Below are 22,971 nucleotides of genomic sequence, written 5' to 3' on the forward strand. Positions count from 1 at the left end.
TAGGATTCTGGAGATCCAAAACAGATTGATTTATAGAATTCTGGAAATCCAATAGAAAGGCAGCCAAGAAACAAACTCAGAGAACTGTGGAAGTTCTTCTTTACAAAACCAAAAAAACAAAAAAGGTAACTAGTATCTGTATTGTTCAGTTAAAATAAGCAATCTTCAAATCACTTAAAAAGAAAAAAATTAAATGCATGTGATTAAAAAAAAGTCATTTTCACAAAGTGTCCCACATTAGCAGAGGCAAAGTGCTAATGTCCAGTGCAAGTAGATTTATGGGGAGCTTGCTGGGCTAATGGCCGGACTAGATGCATCAGAACGGCTGTAGTCGCTCACTGACCCATTTCTTGAGCCACCTCTACCCTTAAGCATGCTGGGCTGAAAATTGGCATGGCGGCGGGCATGCTTCGTCAGGTGGTCACTGCGCATGAAACGCTTCTCGCAAATAGGACAGCTGAATTTCTTTTCTCCTGTGTGAGTGCGGTAGTGTCGAGCCAGCTCATCTGATCGAGCAAATTTCTTGTTGCAATCTTCCCAACTGCATTCGAATGGGCGCTCACCTGTGAGGAACAAAATTGGAAACACACAGTTAGTACCAATTCTACATATCTGGTTAATGCATAACATAATACGATGCCAAGCTTTAGTCAGAGATCCAGATATTACAAGATAACCTATATCCAGATCAGCAAATAGTTAATGTACTAAAAAGAACAAACAAAAATACTTCTTCTCAAAACCACACTGAATTTACGGCTAAATGGTTTACCATTTTTTCCTATATGTATTTGAAAAACCTTCAGTTACAAGGCAAACATATTTATACATCATACTTTATAACATTAGGATAACAATCATAACTACGTAACGCTGCACTTCATGGACAAATATAACCGTCACCTTCTATCCGTCTTCTATAAAGGGCAGGTATACCACCTTTAACATTAACTACTTTATATATTCCTATATATATATATATATATATATATATATATATATATATGTAATTTCATACTTAATAATGGTATGGTAAACATAGTTATACACAAATTGATTGACTCAGCGCATGTATTTTCATATGTAACATTATAAAACCATGTCATACTTGCATGGTTTTTTCTCCTGCATTCTGCGATAGAGGCCATTAAATCAATTGAGGCTCGTCTGGTTGTATGGTATTGCTGCCTATGCCAAGCAGTGTGCCAACTGTAACCAAAGTTGCCACCTTAACCCTTGATACCTGTGAATTCAACATGCCTCAGATCATTATGAATTCTACATATTGTGGGGCAACATTTGTCCAAATGGCTTGCAGCATGTTAAATTAAAGTGTCAAGTGCCAAGGTGGCAACTGTACAGCTGACATTTCACACACTTTCGGTGTAGAGTAACTAATTAAGCTTAAAAAACTGCTCTTGTAGTGTCCAGAAATTCATTTTCAGTCTGACTTTAGCATTTCACTGAAGCAGACGTGAAGCATGCATCTCATCACAAGGGGGCATGATTCCACAGTGGAAACATAGAAGATCCCACAGCTGTACCAGTATGTATAAGTGGAATCCACAACTGGGCCTTGTGCTCATATTTCAATATTTAATAAACAGCACGTACGCTATCATTGCAGCGATTGACTAATTAAAATATGAAAATGCGTGTCTCTGTTTTTTTTATAAAGTTTGCACTATTCAGAAGCAAACATTTTTAATACCAAAAAATGAGATCTTACATCGTATTCATTGGCCTCAGTTTGCACATGTTGGAGCCCTTAAGCACTTTTGAATTGATCATTCATTGCCCTAGAGGTTGCCCTCATGTGACATGCAACTTTTATTAGAATCATAGTAATGCCCTTGCAAAAATTGGATATATCTATACTTTTGATATTTATTTTACATAATTGCTAGCAAAATGGCTCACTGATCCCTCAATGGTTATGTCCCACGGAGTGCAGCATGCCGCTGTGTGTTCAGCGGCACTTTGTATCATGCTGCAGTTGGAAAGACGTTTGGCGATTTGGCAGACGATGCCCCATTAAACCAGTCAGCTGCACTAAGAGCGTAAGCCGAGGAGAGGTCTGGCAGGGAAACAGCGAAACCTCTCACAAAAGAATAAAAGGCGGATGGTGCGGAGGCAAATTAACACAGGAGTATAAAGAACAATGGTGCAGAGCTGCATGGTGTCTGTTTCTATTACGTGAAGCATTTAACACACTGAAAAGCAGGGGAGGGGTGCAATCCAGTGAATTAGGATCTTCATATTACGATAAAAACTAAACATAAACTTGTAAAGAAACCGTTTGCGGCATAAGCACATGTAAACAATACAGACGTAGACAAATCAATGAGCCGGAGCATCAAAGATTTTACTGCTGGTGCGTGACTTTTAGCGACCTCACATTGGTATGAATGGATAAATCCCTTAGCCCTCTAAGAATTCTGGCTCCTAAAATTTTCAGTCTGGCACCTATGGTCTGATTTTAAATTCTGCACTTACCGATATATATATGCTCTATAGAGGAAACACAAGGATTCTCAGCCTTAATGGTGAGTTATTATAAACCCGCGTTTAGCTCAATATAGTTGCCAGACTTTTTTCCACTTCAACAATCTTTTGTTTAGCCCTCTACATGTAACTTGGGGTGTTTGCAGCATTATGGTGGATATACTAAATGTCTTATTGGCACCAATGACTACGACCAGCTTTGACACAGATGTTCTTGTTTGATCCTTCTGTTAGGATATTGTGTGAGCTCAGATGCCACAAGTTTCGTTATGTAGGGTCAGGTCAGTGGCCCTTCATGATACTTAGTGAACTAGGGAAATTATCTACAAACTCATGGCTTCACGGAAAAAAACAAACCCTGAGTGTTTATGTGACATAGCCAAACATACCATCCCACACCCAAGCAAACCTTTTTTTACAGTTAAACCACAAACCACCGTCAGCCATGTTGTTCCTGCTGCCAGCACACATTGTCAAATTACTATTTTCTATAAGAGAGTCACTGAACACTCAACACTGAACTACACAAACAGCTTAAAAACAAGAAGGAAAAAAACATTAATGTTGAAGTCACTTAACAGAAAAAAAACCCAACCTAAAGTTAAATAAATGACCAGGTTTACTACATCTAGTACCCTTCCAATATTAATTTCATTTCAATTACACCCTTTTAACATCATAAATGTTTATATGTGGCTCACTTTGAAGTCTGTCATTCCAAAGACACATTAGTATTTAATCATTTTTGCAGTATATTCCATGTCTGACCACAAGCAAGTGTGAACGCACCTTGAGTAAATAATCTCGTCTGCTGACTGCACACTTTGCCCTGACATTTTCTTGTAATGGCCATGATTAAACCTCCAAGCATAACACCTATAAGATCGAGGCAAACACTTTCTGCAGATTTGGGTAACACCTATCCGGTTCTTTTCAATTACGCATGTAAACATGGGTACGATGCCAGGAAAGCCGAGTCTGCCGCATCGAGGACATATACCAGATGCAGCAAGATCAAACCTTTGGAGCGATTTCCGATACTACTTGTATACCAAGAAGGATGTGGTCTGTGAAATTTATGTTTCCACTTCTCTTATCGCGCTAACCGTAATAATAAAATAGTACAATCTTGTGCCCTTTCTTGACTGATATTTTGAACCCTCAAAGCCCACAATATTCTACACAATTTGTTTAAAAAATATATTAAAATAGTGAGCAAACCGTAATAATAAGAAAAAGAAAAAATCTTGTGTCCTTTCTTGACTGGTATTTTGAACCCTCAAAGAAGCACACAATATTGTACACATTTATAAAAAAAATAATAGTTGAGCAAACCTATAATAATTAACATTTTAAGCTATTGACTAAAATATCGCCAATATATGAGTTAATTTCCGATAGATCTCGTTCTCCCTATTTAATGTATCATTAACATAATTAGGACCTAAGCTAACCACGCAAAATTCCTTAAGAATGTTTGCTCAATTTCTAGACAACGACAAAAATTCCATGTAGAGAGTCAAAAATTCTGTGAATTAACAAAGTCCAATAAAGGTTTTCATGGGCTCAGCAATATCTTAGATGCTTTGTAACCTCCTCCAGTTTGCCTGGACGCTGTGTACTATTTTAAAGTCTTATTATTTTAGTATTGATGCAGAACTCAGGAGAAAGGACGTATCTCCAGTGAAAAGGGTGGCTTATCTACCAAAAATATTACACATTTATTGTGCTCCAAAGCAGATGGGTCAAAAAATTGTTTAGAAAAAATGTTTTAAAATTTAGATATTTTAATATTTTAGCATAATGTATTAAGTGTTAACAGGGATATATAAATTTGTTAAAACAACAACCTGTAATTGTGATTTTAATATAGTCTAGGCCTTTTTGACTTCTATGGCTGTATATATTTCTTTTAAACATGGTTCACAGAATAATTTTCAGGGTTTATCCGTTGTATAGGGTTTGTCCGCATGGCAGGTTCCACTTATTTATCACATCTGCAGATGGTATAAAGTTCGATGAGATTATTGTGAGCTACTTAAGTCACAATGATTTCCGTTCTACCGCCCCCCTCCATGTTGCTATTGCTGGCTGAGGGTTTTAGGAACTGTAGCTTGCAAAGCCTGGACCGTGATACAGAATAGGGGGTTGCATGTAGTCTCGAAAGGCTGAAAAAACTTTTTTTGTTAAAAAAATAAAAACAAAACTAACCTGTTGAACTAGATCCATTACAGACTGACATATGCCTTATACTAACCAAGCATCTCAGACTGTGTTGACCGAGCCCTCCCACTACACTAAATGTGTGTTGCTTTAGTTATTCTATCACAAGGGGCTAGACAGACAGATGGGACTGTGAGAATTACTGCACGGATGGGGGAAGGGTAAATACACCAGGGTGGGGTGGCCTTTCCTCTCAAAGGGGAAACCTTGAAGAAGAAGAAGAAAAATTGTAAAAACTCAACAGGCGCTGTTTGATTTTTGAGTCTCAGTCTGTGGTTTGCATAAGCGAGTCTAGAGGCTGTCAACATGCTCTTCAGCTCTTGTTCAGATGAATCCTTTAAATATCGCCGGCACGCGACTAGGCATGCAAATAATTTAATGTTGACGTGATATTCAATAGAAGAGGTTATACACTATATAACATTACCATATACATAATATGAACGGTAGGCTAGAATATTTCCCATCATTGGATAATGGGCAGACAAATTCTTGCTCGTAAGAGCTTACAGTCAGTAGACTAAATGCCAGTGGCCTTAATAGATAAAAGAAAGCCAAACACCATGTGTTCAGTTATGTGCATACCTACTATTGTCACTTTAAGGTGGACATGTGCTATCATAAGGACGTCCATTTGACTTGGAAATAGGTGAATGGATCTTTTTAATTTTAATATATTTGTGGTTTTTAAAGTTTGGAAAAGCCAAGAAAAATTAAAAGGGATCATTCAGACACAGGTTTTACCATGTGTGGACATGTCCCATTTATTGAAGCGGCAAAGTACAGATCAATCCCCTTGTAATGGGACAGTGAATAAATGAATATATCATGGCAATTAGCTGCGATGACTTTACCCACATTATGCACTAAATGCTGTAGATGTTACTGTGTAGCCACAAATTTCAATAAATCAAATAATATTTCTCTCGATCTGAAACTCTGTGTTGATTTGGATATACTATACACCAGTGCTTCCTTCAATGTATGATATGCCATTAATACATACCGTAATAATCTGTCTATTGGATAAAATATTCTGTTCTCTCGTTAGTTTTATTGGCTCATAATTGTGCTCCCAATGATTATAATTATATAATTCGATTTTAGCTGTTACAATGAGCCTATTTATACCTTTGCTTTTTCTGCTGGACTTATTTTTAAACTATATGCTATGTCCCATATGTTCCCGTAATTGTTAACTATGGGCTGCAAAGAATGCCGAACTTGTTTTCCAAAACCAAAAAATGGATTACATATCTGAAAATCTAATGCACATAACAAATCATTTATAATATATAATCATTTCTGCATGTATGCCATGTTTACATGTTAATGATCTCCAAGTAGCATTTTCTATAATCCTTCTCTAGCGCTTGCCTGAAACATTTGTAACCTTTTACCTACTAAATGGAGTTTTCCTGTACTCTGAAGGGGGGATGGGACCTTTTTTTTTTGTGGATCTTAAAGACAACAGGATAGTAAACCGTAATTTGTGAGCGTGCTTAGAAGTGAGGACAATCGCTTACACTGTGGGCAGCTACTCCCATGATTCTCAAGTAACCAAAGGAGTTGACCTCATGAGCTTTATGCCATTGCTGCTGCCTGTTATTAGTCAACCTGTTGGGTTACAGTTAGGCAAATTTGAAGCCCATGGAGCAGCGCAGCTTAGGCGGAGTGGGCCTTGACAGAGCTAGGTGGTGTGCAAAAGGAGTGATTTAATTTAATTGGTTCAAAGTTGTTATGGGTGGGGTTATTATCAAGGTATATAAGTGGCAACCATTTTGTAAACGGTCACTTAACTGCTTTTCTAAATCCTGGTTGTTCTGTATTGAGCGATTTGGTTTGGAGAGGCTTTTGCTTTATTTTTCAGATGGAGCGGGAAATTGAGGAGATTCTGGAGGGGCTTCGAATGGCTACCCGGGAGCGCGTTACCGGATGGGTGAGGGAGCAGTTGGAACCTGTACTGGACGTCGGGACGGTTCCTTCATCGGGTCGGCCCGTATGGCGGACAAGGCCTCCGGAACGTTTGATGTCGACGGGAGGACGGCGGGTCCGAAGTCGCTCGGGAGACCGGCGTGACGAGAGTGCAGGAGGCCGGAGCGGAGCTGGTGTTCGTGGGAGTGGTACTTCGCGGGCGCCGCGTGGTCTGCAGCGGGCCCTGGCGGAACAGCAGAGGATGGAGGTCGACCTGGCTGGTGGCGGACGTCGGCAGGTATGAGGAACCGAGTGCGGCGGGCCCCGGGAGGTTGAGGGGTGCTGTCAGGTCTGCGAGGGGTGAGACAGGTGGCAGCGTGGTTGGCGGTGCGTCTGCCCCTGAGGTGCTCAGCGGCGGGAATTCCCCGATGTTTTCGTCGGAAGATGAGGGGGCGGCTTCTGCAGCGGTGAGGGTTAGTGGCAGCCCCCGAGCGTTTTCTTCGGGCCTTCAGTGCGGGGAAGGTGCCGTTTTTGCGACAGAGCAGCTGGCTGAAGGTGATGGGAGTTACGCGGTGGGCCACGGGCGGTCCCGTGGTGCCGTCTCCGGATTTACGGCCACTTCGTTGGGCCGGGCGCAGCGTATGACGCAGGATGCTGGGTTTTTTGTTGAGGAGGCTAGTGGTAGGCAGGTGGGTCATGGTGGCCGCACTTCTGATTATGGGAGCCAGGCTCAGGATGTTGGTCTTCGCGATGACATTGAGGCGCTGGTTTCGTCTGGTGGCTTAGGTGGAGGTTTGAGTAGGGCTTGTATTAGGTCTAGGTCTCTCAGTAGGAGCCCGGGGAGAGATGCTAGGGATGTTAGTGGCTTTCGGTCCCGGATTCCTGTTCGGCGGAGTTCGTCATTTCGTGGGGAATCTCTGTCGGTGTCTCGGCTTTTATCTCCTCCTAGGTCTTCCAGTGCAGGAGTTCATGGCCCGGGTCCTCAGCGACGTCCTGCGGCGGCGGCTGGGAGTGATAGGAGTACGGCCTTGAAGGTGGCGGCCAGGATACAGCCTCGGGGCCAGGAGCTACGGCCGGAGGTTCCGGTGGTGAGTCCAAAACTATGGTTGAAACTCAAAAGTTGTTAGATGGTTTGAAGGGTTTGTTGGGGTCTCTGCAGAAGGGGTCTCAGGTGGGTTCTGGTTGTGGTCAGGTGTGGTCTGCGGCTAGCTCCAGCTCGGGAGCGGCCAGTGCCGTGGTTGTACCAGCAGTGGATGGCATGGATAGTAGTGAGGTTTTGGCAACGGGGGCTACTTCGGTTGGTGCCGAGCGAGCAGAGTTGACAGATGGGATTCCTGATTCGGCTAGACAGAATGCCTATGTTTCTTTTGCTGGCCCCCTGGGGGTCCATCTTAAGCAGGATATTAAGGATAAGATTTGGAAAGGGGACTTTGTGGAGATATTTTCTTTGTTACCTTTAGAGGAGTTTATTGACATGAAAGAGGAGGATAAGAAGGATGCTAAGAAGAAGGAGGAGGAGGAAAAGAAAAAGCGTTACAGGAAGATTCCCAAGTCGTTTGGGAATTGGTTGAGGGGTTTTTGTATTTTGGCTAGTGTTATTGGGGAGAAGTCACCTAATTTGTGCTCCCCCCTTTTCTGCTACTTGGATGGTATCTGGGAAGCATATAGGACGTATGGGGGTCTAGCGTGGTGGAAATACGACGAGCAGTTTAGGCAGCGGTTGTCGGCTAATCCAGGTATGCGGTGGGACCAGATGGACCTGCCATTATGGATGAAGCTTATGATGGCGCAGAAGGCGCAGCCCTTTCAGTCGGGGGCTGGCACGGGCGGGCACGGTTCCTCGTCGGCTATCAACAGGAAAGGTTTTTGCTGGCTGTTCAACGACAGCCATTGTAAGTGGGGGTCTGTTTGCAAGTTCAAGCATCAATGTTCCGGTTGTGGGGGTGCCCATAGTTTCGCGAAGTGTTTTAAGAAGGGAAAATCTGGAGGAGTCCCGGGAACTACGCCTTCCGGGTCCGGGGCCGCTTCCTCTGGGGCTAACCCCGGTGAGGTTAAACGCGATGCTACCCTGGCTAAGCCGTTATGGTAATCGTGAAGCGGCACAGTTGTTGTTTGAGGGTTTTCGTTACGGGTTTTACATTCCTTTTTCTGTTCGCCAGTTTAGAAGTTGTAGTCGGAATTTGAAGTCGGTTTTGGAGTTTCCAGAGGTGGTGAGAGACAAGTTGGCAAAGGAGGTTTCTTTGGGCAGGATGGTGGGTCCCTTTTCTGTTTCCCCTCTGGATAATTTACGTTTGTCACCATTGGGGGTGGTACCTAAGAAGGAAGTTGGGAAGTACAGGTTGATTCATCACCTGTCATACCCGAAGGGTTTGTCGGTGAATGATGACATTGACGAAGTGCTGTGTTCCGTTTCCTATGCATCATTTGACCAGGCTGTCGAGTTGGTTAGGAAGGCGGGCCCGAACGCCCTTATGGCTAAGGCAGATATTGAATCGGCGTTTCGTTTGTTACCGATTCACCCTGATTGTCATCATTTGTTGGGTTGTTCCCTATGGGTTGCTCCATCTCTTGTTCTTATTTTGAGAAGTTCAGTTCGTTCATTGAATGGGTGGTCAGGATGGAGGCAGGGAGTCGGTTTTTGGTTCACTATCTGGATGACTTTCTTTGTGTGGGTCCTTGGGGCTCTGGGGAGTGTGGTTACTTGTTATGGATGCTGGAGTGGGTGACCGGGTCGTTTGGTGTTCCGCTGGCTGCGGACAAGACTGAGGGTCCCACTACCTGTTTAAGTTTTTTGGGCCTGGAGATCGATTCGGTTGCTGGTGAATGCAGGCTGCCGCAAGATAAGCTGTGGGCGCTTCGGGATGTGGTTCACGGAAAGATGTGGTGTTCGGAAAGTAACCCTGAGGCAGTTACAATCCTTGATTGGTCGTTTAAATTTTGCGTGTCGGGCAATACCTATGGGCAGGATTTTCATTCGGAGTCTGTCAAGGGCTACTTCGGGCGTCAAGTTGACGCATCATTTTGTACGGCTTTCAGCGGCTATGAGAGCTGATTTGGAGGTTTGGGAGGTGTTTTTGCAACATTTCAATGGTAAGGTGTTTTTTCGCAGGGAGTCGGTGTCCACCGAGGAGTTGGAGCTTTATAATGACGCTTCTGGGAGAATTGGTTTCGGGGCGTACTTCCGGGGCTATTGGTGCGCGGAGAGTTGGCCGGATTCTTGGAGGGACAGTCCGCTCATGCGCAATTTAGCGTTTTTGGAGTTCTTTCCTTTGGTGGTTGCCTTGTCTTTATGGGGCGATTCGTTTCGTGATAAGAAGGTGGTGTTTTTCTCGGATAATATGGCAGTGGTTCACGTGGTAAATCGGCTGTCGGCTTCATCTATGGCGGTGGTTCGGTTGTTACGAAGATTTGTTCTGCTCTGTATGTCTTTTAACGTGGTGTTTCGGGCTGAGCATGTCCCGGGTTTCTTAAATGTTATAGCGGATTCCCTGTCTCGTTTTCAGTGGGAACGGTTCCGCGAGGTGGCGCCCGGGGCTCAGGATTCGGGTCTGGTCTGTCAGGACGAGATGTGGCAATTAGGGACGAGTTGCTTGCTGGAGGCGTGAGGGCATCGTTAGCGCCGGTAACGTGGTCTGCTTATGGTAAGGTCTGGGACGAATGGGACAGGATGGTTTCCTGCGTTGGGTCTGTGAGTACTGCAGCGGAGCAGCTGGATGTGCTGTTATGGTTTTTGTTTGATTTGGTTTCAAAGGGGGCTTCCCCCGCGGTCTTGGGAAGGAATATGTCAGCCTTGGCGTTTTTATTCAAACTTAAGGGTTGGAAGGATCATACTAAGGAATTTTTGGTTCGCCGGGCTTTGAAGGGATTTCGGAGGCGGGTTAGTGTTGGTGACTCTAGGCGCCCGGTTTCTGTGCAGGTGTTGCAGAAGGTGCTTGATGTTTTGCCATTGGTGTGTTTTTCGGTTTATGAATCCAGGTTGTTCGGTTTGGCATTCATTCTGGCGTTTTTCGGAGCTTTCCGGATTGGGGAGCTGGTGAGCAGGAGTCGGGCAGGAGGAGGTGGTCTTCAATGGTCTGATGTGATGGTCAGCGAGGACATGGTGTCTAATCATTTACGGCGGTCCAAGACGGATGTGCTTGGGAAAGGCTGCGATGTCGTATTGTATCCATGGCTTGGGTCCGTGATGTGTCCGGTCCGGGGTTGTTTTGAATACTTGGCTCATCGCCCTGAGGTGGTGGGACCTTTTCTCCTGCATGAGGACGGGTCGGCTTTGTCTCGGTATCAATTTTTACGGATCTTTCGCGCGGGGCTGGATCCGCGTTAGTTTGGTACCCACTCTTTTCTTATTGGGGCTGCTACGGAAGCAGCCCGTCTGGGTTTTAGTGATGATCTGGTCAAGAAGTTGGGGCGTTGGGAGTCGGTATGATTTAGGCTGTATGTTAGGCCTGAAGGTCTGGTATGAGCTCAGCTTTGCTGGGGGGTTTCTGTTTAATGTTGATTTTGTTTTTTCAGGTTTGGTGGCATGGATCCTGGGTCATTCCTACATATATTGGGCTGGTCAGAGAGCCGCAGTTCGTGCTACGTTGGATTGGCCTTCGTGGTGCGGGATGGAATGACGTGTGTGCGGAACTTTGGCGCCTCTTACGGGAGGAGGGGGTTCCGGACATTGTTTTGTTTCATGCGGGAGGTAACGATTTAGGTGTAGTTCCCCAGCGGGAATTAGTTTGGCGGATAAAGCGGGATGTGGAGAGGTTGAGGACTTTGGTTCCCAGGGTGTTGGTTTTATGGTCAGAGATAGTTCCGAGGCTGCATTGGAGGCATGCTCGTGATGCGGTTGCCCTTGCTAGGTGCAAGGGTAAGGTGAATAAGCTCATGGCGAGCTTTATTAGGCGATGTGGTGGCCTGGTGATACGATGTGGTGTTGCCTGGTTATTTTAGGGAAGATGGTGTCCACTTAACTGATGTGGGCCTGGATTTTTTGAATTTGGGTTTTCAGGACGCGTTAACCCAAGCTTTGTTTTTTCGGTGTGGCAGGGCTCAGACGGCTTGAGGGTTCAAGGTCTGGCCTGTGGCGGGGATAGTTGGGGATTATTGCCTAGTACGGTGGTTTGTTATGTTTTGGTTTAATAATTTGACTTGGTTCAAGTTATCTGGCCTGTGGCTCAGAACCTGGGGTGGTGTAGGGGTGTCTCGGTATGCCCCTGCATTGGTGGTTTGGTTAAGTTGGTGGTGTAGGGGTGTCTCGGTATGCCCCTGCATTGGGGGTTTGGTTAAATTGGTGATGTAGGGGTGTCTCGGTATGCCCCTACATAGTTATAATTTGGTTAAACGGTCTGGTAGGGGTGTCTTGGTATACCCCTATTGTGGTTAATGTGTTAATGGGTTAATGTGGAGGCACCTGGTATGTGTTGGTGCCATTGTTATATGGTTAATTTATTTGTTATGGGAGGTCATTGTCAGTGTTAATAAGAGGAAAACTGTTAATTATGTTTAACCGGGGTGGCTTGGTTGACAATGACCTTTTAAATATTGTATATATGTTAATAAAGCTGTGGACAATATATTTTGCACCCAAATAAAGTGTCTGTGTCATTATTTGGGTACGGGGTACGGTCTTCCTGGGCACAATCTCAACTATGCGCTTGTCAAGGTGTCTGGTTTTAGTTAACCTTTTCATGCCCAACAAAAGAAAATAATAGTGCCCTTAATAGTTGCAAAAACATATTTGTTTTTTGTGTCCAATTGCAATCTCTATTAGAGAAACCAGATTTCCCCTTTTGTCAAGAATACACCAAAGATCTATGATGCAAAAGCATTAAGGCTATTTCTGCTCTGCAAGATTCAATTGTTTCTATGTGTCCCCAGTTAAAGAAGCCATCTGGTCATCCAAATCTCTATGCGTAGAAAGAAGTACTGAACCTTGTATGACTTATGGGATCAAATAGGTTAAAACTGGCTCTGGCTAGTAGCAGAAATGATCATTTAGTGCCCTAGATGAATGATCCACACATAAAGCAAAGTAAGGGCCGGTTATAGCATCTCTAATGGATGCCATGTGTCCAGGTATCAGATGGCCATAGAACTTCTGAGGAGTGAGAGATCTTTTTGTGTACAATATTTATGCATGGTTTCTCTTATAGCGTAGGAGATAACCGTGGAATTATTTATTGAAATGCAAAGGACTGATCGATTCATATCCAACGGAATCATGTGTATATATATTTTTAGTACATTGACACAAAAAACATCATGGCCAATGACGGCTTGATGGGAATACAAATCCTTTCTATACTTATAAAGAAATGCAAGCGGGGCAAATTCTTGATGAGCACCTTGAAAGGTCCTAAAGGTGGCCCAGTGATCACCGTTCGAGAATAAATGTCCTTGAGGTTCTCGAGGTTAAGAAGGCAGTCTGAACATTGAACAAAGAGCATGTGACAGAATAATTAAACACAATTAGTCACACAAGACAATTTCTTAGAAATCCTTTTTTTCGCTTGTTAATCTTCTGAACCTACCTATACAATGAATGGGTATTTTTCACGCAGTATAAGGAGGAAAAAAAAATATCGCCAAGAATAAGGGCCCTCTTTTATTCTACATTTGGATACAGTGACAATGGGTTTCTCATCCCCCTCACAAAGGCCGCTGTCACTTATTTATTATTTGCGCGACAAGAATGTAACAAAAGGCAGCTTTAAGTGAAAATTGTGATGTCAGTAAATCTCCTTTAACACAAAAAATTGTATTGGTCGTATAAACTCAGTATTCTATGACAGCTGTAATAATTTTGTGAAAGCAAATGTAAAGCCAGCAGGACATGTCCAGACTATGTACCGACTGCACCTTGTTTTGTCTACATTTCTAGGCTTGTTTCATTTCCTTAACTCTTTCTTCCCCAGATGGAATGAACAATGAACGCTAAGGTGTCGGCATAAAGTCTTTAACCCTGTCATTCTGTTTAGGCACTCCATAGGTCTTCAGCACTGAGTCGGTTGTATATAGATATATCTACAAAAAACACCCCAGTTCCCAATATGGTGTCTCTCACCTTCTGGATAATATCCACTCAATATTCTATTTCGGTTGATCACATTCAGCCATTTTTGCCAAACATATATGCATGTAAATGGGGACTAAAATGGTTTGTGGCAAAACTGTTCACACACAGATGCACTTTCATCAATATCTTTTGTATTATTATTATTGCTACTTAAAGGACAAGACACTTTAACTTTTTATGGAACTAAGATTGTGACAATTTCGGGAGGCAGAAGTCTTAAAATGAGGACATCTTGCCATTCAACATATGAAGGCAAGCTAATGATGTCACTAACGGTACAGGCCTAATAGCCTCAAAATCAGTTTTTTTCTCAAACCATGGTCTCATACATCTGCTAGTAATTCACTAAGCAAATTGCATCAATTATTTTCCCTGAGTTATAGCCTAACTTTAATAATCCAGATCAGGGACACAATCAGCTGAAAATGCACGCTTTTAATAACTTCATAACTGCTATAGTAAATATCCAAATCTACATTTCTTCTCTTTTTTTCCATACAGTTAGCGTCCTAAAGAAATTCTGATATCATATGAACAGCATTCAGGCTGCACACATCAAGAATTAATAAAACGTTAGACTGCTGGGGATAGAATCTGGCAAGCAGAAATCTTTCCTACATCGTATGCATATTGCTGAACTTTATCCAGTATGATAATCCCTTACACCAAAACTACCCAAAATAACAATCGACATATGCGTGGATGTGCCTTCAACAATGCACCTCATTATCTGCATCCATGTGATATCACATGCAGCCCTGAAGTCATACAGTAAGAAATATATTGTGATCTGTTCATTTTGGCTGCTCAAACACTGACATTTGTGATGAAACTGTGGTTTTCCTTCCCAAAATCCACCCTTTGAGCTTAGCAGGTGTAAAGTGCCAACTTCCAGACGGCTCAGCTGTCTAAATAAAGAGTTATAATTTTGGAACGGACTGAAAAATGAGTTCACGTAAGGTAAACCCTGGCTGCTTCTCTGATTTCTACGGAATATTTAGTTTGGCTCTGAAACGAATATTGGGGTCTTTACATTAAGGAGAATGTTGTTGTAGAACGTAATGCCAAATATTACTGAACTCTATCAATGGTGTCTCTGTCCCACAGCAAAACCAAGGGGAAGACTGCATCAAATATAAAACATCCTTGACATAAACATTCAATATTTTGTATCATTCTGTAAATTTGAGTTGTATCCTGGTATGCTTTAACCCTTGGGTACTGCCAGTTATGTGCTTAGCAAAATCTTATTAAAGGGGACCACCTACCATTCTGCACATTTGTTTTACTTTTCTTAATGACTCAAGCAAGTAGTTACCTTCCCATTATCTCTTGGTACTTCTGGAGATCAGAATACTGCACATCACACGCAACATAGTGTGTAATCACTTAATTATGGATGTCACAAATTGTCCAATACACAAGGCACGGGTTGTTGAAAATATTTCTGCGTTTTCAGCAATATGTGGCTTACATATTGGGTGTGGGATGACATGATATGTATGGGGTGCCCAGCTGGGGCCACCATAAGGGAGGTACAACTGGTACACTTAATTGCAGGAACATGAGGCCCCTCCAGGCCCCTAGCACTAGCTCCTCTCCACCATACATACCGCTAGACCCCTGCGGGCCCCGAGCATCCGTTCCCACCCGGACATACCGCTAAGCCCCACAGCCTAAAGGGGACATACCAAGACATTTTAGACAATGCTTTTCTATTCCAGCATGTCTGTGCCCCAGTGCACAAAGCAAGGCCCATAAAGACATGGTTGGATGGGTTTGATGTGGCAGAACTTGACTGGCCCACACAGAGCCCTGACCTCAACCCCATCAAACACCATTGGGATAAAATGCAACAGAGATTGTAAGCCGGGCCTTCTTGTTCAACATCAGTGCCTGACCTCACAAATGTTCTACTGGATAAATGGGCAAAAATTCCCACAGGAACACTCCACGCTCTCGTGGAAAGAAGAGCTGAAGCTGTTATAGCTGCTTCATATGTATGTATTTATAATGCAATGTCATGAAAGTCCCTGTCACAATAGTCAGGTGTCCCAATACGTTTGTTTATATGGTGTATAATGTGTATAGCGAGAGTCAGAGGGTGTTTACAGTGGGTGCTAGTTAGTGTATATAAGAGTGGGGTGTTAGTGTGTGAATACGGTGTGTATGTATTGGTGTATGGGGTTAGCATTCCTGTGCATGACCATATGTTGTTAGTGTGTTTGTGTATGTTACTGTATGGTGTTAACGTGGTTAAGTGTATGGTGTTAGCATGAGTATATGTGTGTTAGTATTTGGTGTTAGCATGTTTGTGTGGGTGTCAGCGTATGGTGTTGGAGTGTTAAAGGTGAGTATAGGAGCAGGAGAAAGAATGTGTGTATGTTAGTGTGCCACTAACCTTAGGCTTGCCTCTGTTCTCATAGTCTGGGAGGATCTTAAGGCGGGGTTATGGGTGGAGCAATGGGTCAGACAGTGGGGTGGGCATGGGGCAAGCTGATGGGAGGGGCATGAGGGCCAATGTGTTAAGCAAGTACTAAGCCCAAAGATTTCTGATGGTGGCCCTATGTCTAGCTAGGAAAGGTGGAATTTGAGTGCGACAAACACATGATATACCGCAGGCTGTGTTATATGCACATCTATGTTTCTTGTAATAATTCTACAAGAACTACAATTATTTTGTTTTCCCATTGTCTCTTTATATGCAGTTAGCGTTCAGTGGCTGATGGCTTTGAAGCTTACTGAGATTTAAAAAAAAAAGTCTTGCAGGAATGTTTTTCATGTACAATAGCTATATATAGCGAGTGCTTCATTTATGTATGGGTTGGTTGTTCTTTTAACTGCAGAAAATTTTGTTACCATGTCTTTAAACATTTATACAGTGAGGTAAACCTTACAATAGCAATGCCTTTTGTAACACGAGTCACATAGTTTTAAGGGAACTAATGTATAAAGGCATCAGTCAACAAGAAGTCTCAAGCTGCGAGCATTAACTCACTGATGTTGCCCAGGGATTGCAGTTTCCTATCATTTGAACAGCAATATGCTCAAAATTATTTAAATAAATAATGATCGTGAAAGAAAAGCAATAGTACTACTACCTACTTAATCCCTAGCAACGTAGAAATGCAGACCGGAGTATGACATCATAAGCTGGTGTACAGCGTCAACTATGTCACAAGCCAAGTGGAAGCTGCGATCAAATGTCCAAACTTTGATCAATATCAGACAATCTCCCCTACCAGCATGAAATTCAGGTCTGTTCCATGGCACCAAGACATACTGTTACTCACACATGGTTTCTAGGTTAGTGTCTTCTTTCTACAGACAGAGGATTGTTTTTTTGGCTACACCTACACCCCCCCATCTGTACTTCACCCAGCTCCTCACACATTCCCCTAATCACAGCCAGTTTCCTGCCATTAAAGGAAGGCTGTCTTGGGCCTTTAAGTGTAGCCACTGTCCTAGAATAGGGAGAGCTGTGGGTTCCGGGGTATGGAAATACTGCACCCCTAGCACATTTGGAGAATTGTGATTCATTAAGAAAGTAGAGCACCAAAGTGTAGAAGACACACATGCACATATGAAAGTGTAAAAGCCGATATCTAGGTTGAGCAGATGAATGAAAATCTTTGTTGGTGGAAAGCTAGAATGAAGAAAACCAGTTAGTAATGCTTTGTATGAGTTTAGAATTTGTAGGATAAGGGCACAGTTGTTCAGATCCATGACAGGGGGAAGCATGGGGCTTTCCAGTGCTATATAGAAATACATAACAAATTTAATCAGTGCAAGTACAAGTGCAGGAAAAAGAAGTGGAGTCAGATATCACCCATGGGCATTTAGCTACTTCTAATAAGGTAAAGTTAGTGACAGTTACTAAAATTTGGTCTGGGGCCAGGGTTAGAGGTAATATTAGATCCACTGTGGAATCGTTCTTTTTAAGGCATTGATTCAGGGTCTCCTTGCTTTTCTTAACTCAGTGCTAATTATGATTTATGAACATTTGTTAAAGCTACTGACAGAATCCTTCTAATCTTGGGTAACAAAACTAGTTCAGACAAGGGGAGAGGCACACCGTTTAAATATTACCATGCATTTCTGAAATACTGATTTTTACCATCAAACAACACATAAGCTTACTCTCAGCAATAACTAAACATCCCTGTATACAGTTCTGCATACCAACAAATATAGAAAATAACTTGAGAACGTTTCTTATTGTTGTTAAATGTTCAAGTCTTAAGCAATCTACACAAAAAAGTAAAGATATTTAAGCATGCATACATACACAATAACACACATTATCATTCTCATGCAGGCTCTCAGCTCTGTAACTTAAATGTTGCTCTGTGAGTAGTTCAAGTTAGCAGGATCATCAGCTACAAAAAAAATCTTACTATTCCTGTCATTAACTAAACAAAAGAAAACTAAGGAGCAAGTATATTCAAAATGCAAACCACATGGGACATTCAATGCATGGATTTATCTACATCACAAAAATCATATAAAACAACCCTATAGGAGATAAAAATCCGAATTACAATAATAAAAACAAATACAAAAATAAAAATGATACGCAGTCCAAGTTAGAATTCAGGTAGGTACTTCACTTTCCCTTTTAACTAACAGCACTTCTAAGGACACTTGATAACAGATGAGCGTGTGTTTGTATATACTATTACCGGTATCTTATTATCTTTTTTTTTTTAATATAGCGCCAACAATTTACACAGCGCTTAATACAATACATATATTCAAGGGGTATGACAACATGAGAATTGACAGACTAAGACAAACCAATACATTTGGTCGAGAGGGCTCACAAGCGGATATAAAAAAGTCTATACACCCCTGTTAAAATGCCAGGTTCTTGTGATGTTAAAGAATGAGACACCGATAAATCATGTCAGAACTTTTGTCCACCTTTAATGTGACTTATAACGTGAACAATTCAATTGCAAAACAAACTGAAATCTTTGAGGGAGAAAAAACAAACAAAAAAACACCACAATAACCTGTATCCACTGTAGTATAAACTTTTGTATCATGATTGCATTGGTGTTTAGCATAAGCCTTTATTGGATTTTGTAGTTAGGAAAGGGGGAGTGGGTACCACAGCTTACTCTTCATGCTAAATGCAATTGTTTAATTTGCTAGTCTTTTTTCACAATACCCTATTAAAACACTGAAAATACTCGAATGGATTTTAACTTTTTTGTAACTCTTTAAGAGAGGTTTAAACTGTGTTGTATACAGTAATGTAGCATATCTCTTAACACTGAATTTGTTTCATATTGTTCCTATAGGCTACCTTTACATGCAGATGTGAAGGTTACCATCTTAGGCAATATTTCATTCACATCCCAAACACAAACATAAGTCTTTATGACAATGCTAATTAAGTCATGCTTATGCTAATGATGCATCTTTTCCCATAGTCCTTAATTAGTCAGAGCAGAGGGTCCATCTGGGTAACTAATACTGAGACATTCCAATGTTTACCAGAAGAAATATGGTAAGAATGTAATGTGTTTGCCTGGTAGATAACAGATCTAAATACATCTACATACAAAAAGCCACCATAGACAACTTTTACAAACACTCCATATTCTGAAAAGTCCTGTTAAAGCAGAAAATAAGATTGATATATGTTATGGAATCACCTTATTAACACATCTCAGACGTCAAGGATGTGAATAATGATTGTCATAAGGAGGGTGTAAACATTGTCTGGCTAAAAAAAGTGCCTGGCAGAAAAGATCCTTCATATGGGAGATGGTTACAAAAGGCAAAAGTACAACTCAAAGTCAGGATTTTATTGCTGATCTAGCCAAAAAACCGTATCTAGTTTGATTGGTGAGACACTATAATGTAATATCGTAAACTTTCCCTTTGAAAGTCAAAGAGAAGCCAACAAAACTACTTAAAATTGTAACAAAATTAGTTATACCATATACCATACTACCAGGGATACCAAAACTGTAGTGATAACAAAGGTGAGCTCAGTCTAGACTGGAAAACAGTAAAGTGGCGGCAAGTGCCAGACTAAACAGAAATATGCTTTTAAATCCCTCTCTTTGCCATTTTAAGTCCTCTCAGCTATAAGATCATTTATATATACACACTTCAGCACTTAAAAGGCAGTATAGGGCATTCACGGGGCTATTATACAATCAAATATTCTTAACGCTGATTGAAGTGTCTCTCTAGAAAGTGGTTATAGCTTCCGTATTATAAACCAAGCGCTGTATTTTTAGAACTAGGGAGATGTTCAAGCCTGTGGAGCGAAGAATATATTTTATACAGAAGGTCATTACAGAGCAGGTTGGGGGACATGCCAGATCCCCGGTATGGCAGACTAAGCACTCATTATGTGGGAGCCGTGGTGTAGGATTTGGTTTCATTTTAGCCCCCCCAATTATGGTAATGCCGCATTCAGTTTTGATGATGGTATTCCAAGTTATCTTCTGTATTTCTCTAACAAAAGACTGTCTTTACATGTTTAAGAGAGATGGTGGGCACCAGGAAGGCCTACAGAAGCCTGGTGGGCTCAGTTGAAACCAAGAACAAGCCTACTAGTCAGTGCCATTTACATCTGCAACTGAATAGCAACAGGTGATATAGATGAATTATTTCCTAAGGGATAAAGGAGACATGTCAGGCTGATTTGACTGTTGGGTTTATTTGTATCAGTTACCTTGGGAAGCGTAAAGATTTACTACTCCCTAATGGCAATGCATTTACAAGGACTAAATGAACTTTCCCACAAAGCAAATACTCCCCCTCCAGATGGCAAGCAAGCATGGGCTCTGCAGATAGAGTGATCCTGGCAGTTAAATAAGACCCGTAAACAAAGAGAAGAAAAAAATGTGTATTTGTTCAAAACCTATAAACGTTACCGGCTATATTTGCTTAGCGGTTTGAAGACCAAAATCACATCATGACTTATTCAAAGCAGGTGCATAACCTGGCATATTTTTGCAAAATACAGGTTTTGATTACAAACGAAATACGAAAAATTGTAGCTAATAAAATGTGTTCACTTACGTAGCTTAAATTGATTGAAAGAATGATCTTGTATGCTACTGTACTAGATGAAGGGAAAAGGCCCCTATAGTTTGTATAGTGTCTCTAAGGGTCTTAAAAGACGTGCCTCAAATAATAGCAGGCTCCTAAAATAAATAATCAGGTTGGTTTCTAAACAGGTGTATCAAGGTTAAGAATTCTGCAAATATTTGTCAAGTACTGTGTATATGCCTGGGGATCACAAGTTCATTGCTCTTCAATCTTGAAGCAACAGTGGTATTGGAGCATAAAGTGCTAGAAGTTTCTATTAACTGAGCCGGGTGAGTGCTGGCCCCGGGGGGGGGGGCAAACCAAAAACATCTTAAGGCTTCTTTTTCTGGCAACCCATCGGGATCTGACTATTTAAAAGGTGTCCTGACTTGTGCACTGGCCATATTCTGGCTTCCCCTTAACTCCGACATGTAATATTCTTTCCACGCATTGGTAAATAGACACTAAATGGGTTTGGATGACATGACGGAGTACACAAGAGTTATTTTATTGGATCATTTTTGATCTGGTTCTCCAAACTGCCTTGTAAAGTATTAAAGAATAGCCCATAACAACCAATTTCTCTACTTTCCATTTGATATAAATATTTTGAGAAAGATCAGCTTGCCATTTGCCATACAAACAAGCAAACAGAGGCTGCTAATGTTTTCCTTGGCAGTACAAATGGCAGATAATCCTTTGTGAATGTTCTAGTGTTACTTAGCCAATAGACCCGCAGTAGCACAAATTCTCAGACTCAGGGATACACGTGCTCGCTTGCAAAATAGAGGATGCTTTGTTGAAGAGCTGTGTCAACTCTCATTGTGAGCTCTTTATTATGCGAGAGGCTGTTAACAAAGGTAGTTGCATTCAGTTATTGTGTTCATGCATGGGTCTGATGGGCAGATTCATTCACAAACACTTGCAGAGGCAGAATTCAGGAGCAATCAATCAGCACGGCTCATTCTTGCCTTACAATATCATGCAAAACCCACATTTCAAAGAATAAAGCAGGGATACTTAGTTTACTTCAAGTAAGCCATTTTCACTAAAGTTTCTAACAGCAGGAGAACAAAAAATAAATGACACACACATATATTATATCTGTTTTTGTTGACTACTTCTGTGATAATTAATGGGATCCATATAAAAAGCATTCAGAAACAAACCTCTGCCTAAGAGGGACAACAGAAGTGCAAAGATTTGGAAAATATGATTTTTCATACTCATGATATGCAGTACTGTTCAAAAGTTTGGGGTCCTCGTGTTTGAAAGAAAAGCAAATTGTATCCATTAAAATAAGAAATTGATCGGAAATACAATGTAGACGTTGTAAGTGACTACTAGCTGGTAACAGCTGATTGTAATTGGCATATCTTCATAGGTGTATTATCACTCTTGTGTTCCACAGCTAGAAAAAAGTGACCTCAAACTTTTGAATGGTAGTATGTGTAAATATACATATAAAATATTTTACTTGAAAACTATTATACCGTATTTTCATTCAAGCCGTCATGTTTTAAACGATAAGCTCTGTAAGCTCGTTTGAGCAGGGTCCTCCTCACCTGTTGTCTCTGTAAGTCAAATTGTTATGTTACATACTACTTATGTCCTGTCCACCTATTGTACAGCACTACAGAATTTGATGGCGCTATATTAAACAATAAATAATAATAATAAACTGACATAATTAAAGTGTGAAGAGTTATTCTTCAATACAATAAAATCATCATATATACTGCGTTCTGAACTGTGGGTATGCCGAAAAGAGTAGACCCTGTCAGTATGGTTGTGAGAGAAAGCAAGTTAATCAAGGCCATGGTTCCTCAGGCTTCACCAAAAAAAAGGTTTAAAGGTCTTCTCATGTGAGCTAAGTTTAACCCCTTAGCCTTTGGTGCCTGCAATCTAAACAACAAAGAAAATTAAAGATGTAGGCAATTCTATAAAAAAATAAAAACACTGCAGTAGATTACACGGTGATGTCATATTGCAGAATCAGCTAATGTCAGTTACAAAAAATGTTAGATAAATTCGGTTGTGTTGACCCTGGAATTATGTGATCAGTGAGTAGGAATCTTATCTGTGATCAGTCTAACCTCCTGCACACATCAACAAAAAGCTTCATAAACGTGAAATTCTGTGCCAGATATGAGATCGCATTGTAACATGAGACCTTAAATACACACATGATATGCTTTGTTGGTTATTCC

General features: G+C 41.5%; 1 protein-coding gene across 1 annotated transcript in view; it reads right to left on the reverse strand.

Moving 5' to 3' along the window:
- Positions 1–276: 276 nt before the first annotated feature.
- Positions 277–22,971, reverse strand: part of KLF13 (KLF transcription factor 13) — a 36,230-nt gene continuing 13,535 nt past the window's right edge. The window contains exon 2 of the mRNA XM_089488345.1: positions 277–563. Within this exon, the coding sequence (XP_089344471.1) occupies positions 277–563 (287 nt within the window). The remainder of the gene's footprint in view (positions 564–22,971) is intronic.

The sequence above is a fragment of the Sceloporus occidentalis genome, unplaced genomic scaffold, assembly GCF_023333645.1.
Source record: "Sceloporus occidentalis isolate IW3139 unplaced genomic scaffold, rSceOcc1.0.p SCAF_37, whole genome shotgun sequence".
NCBI lineage: Eukaryota > Metazoa > Chordata > Lepidosauria > Squamata > Phrynosomatidae > Sceloporus > Sceloporus occidentalis.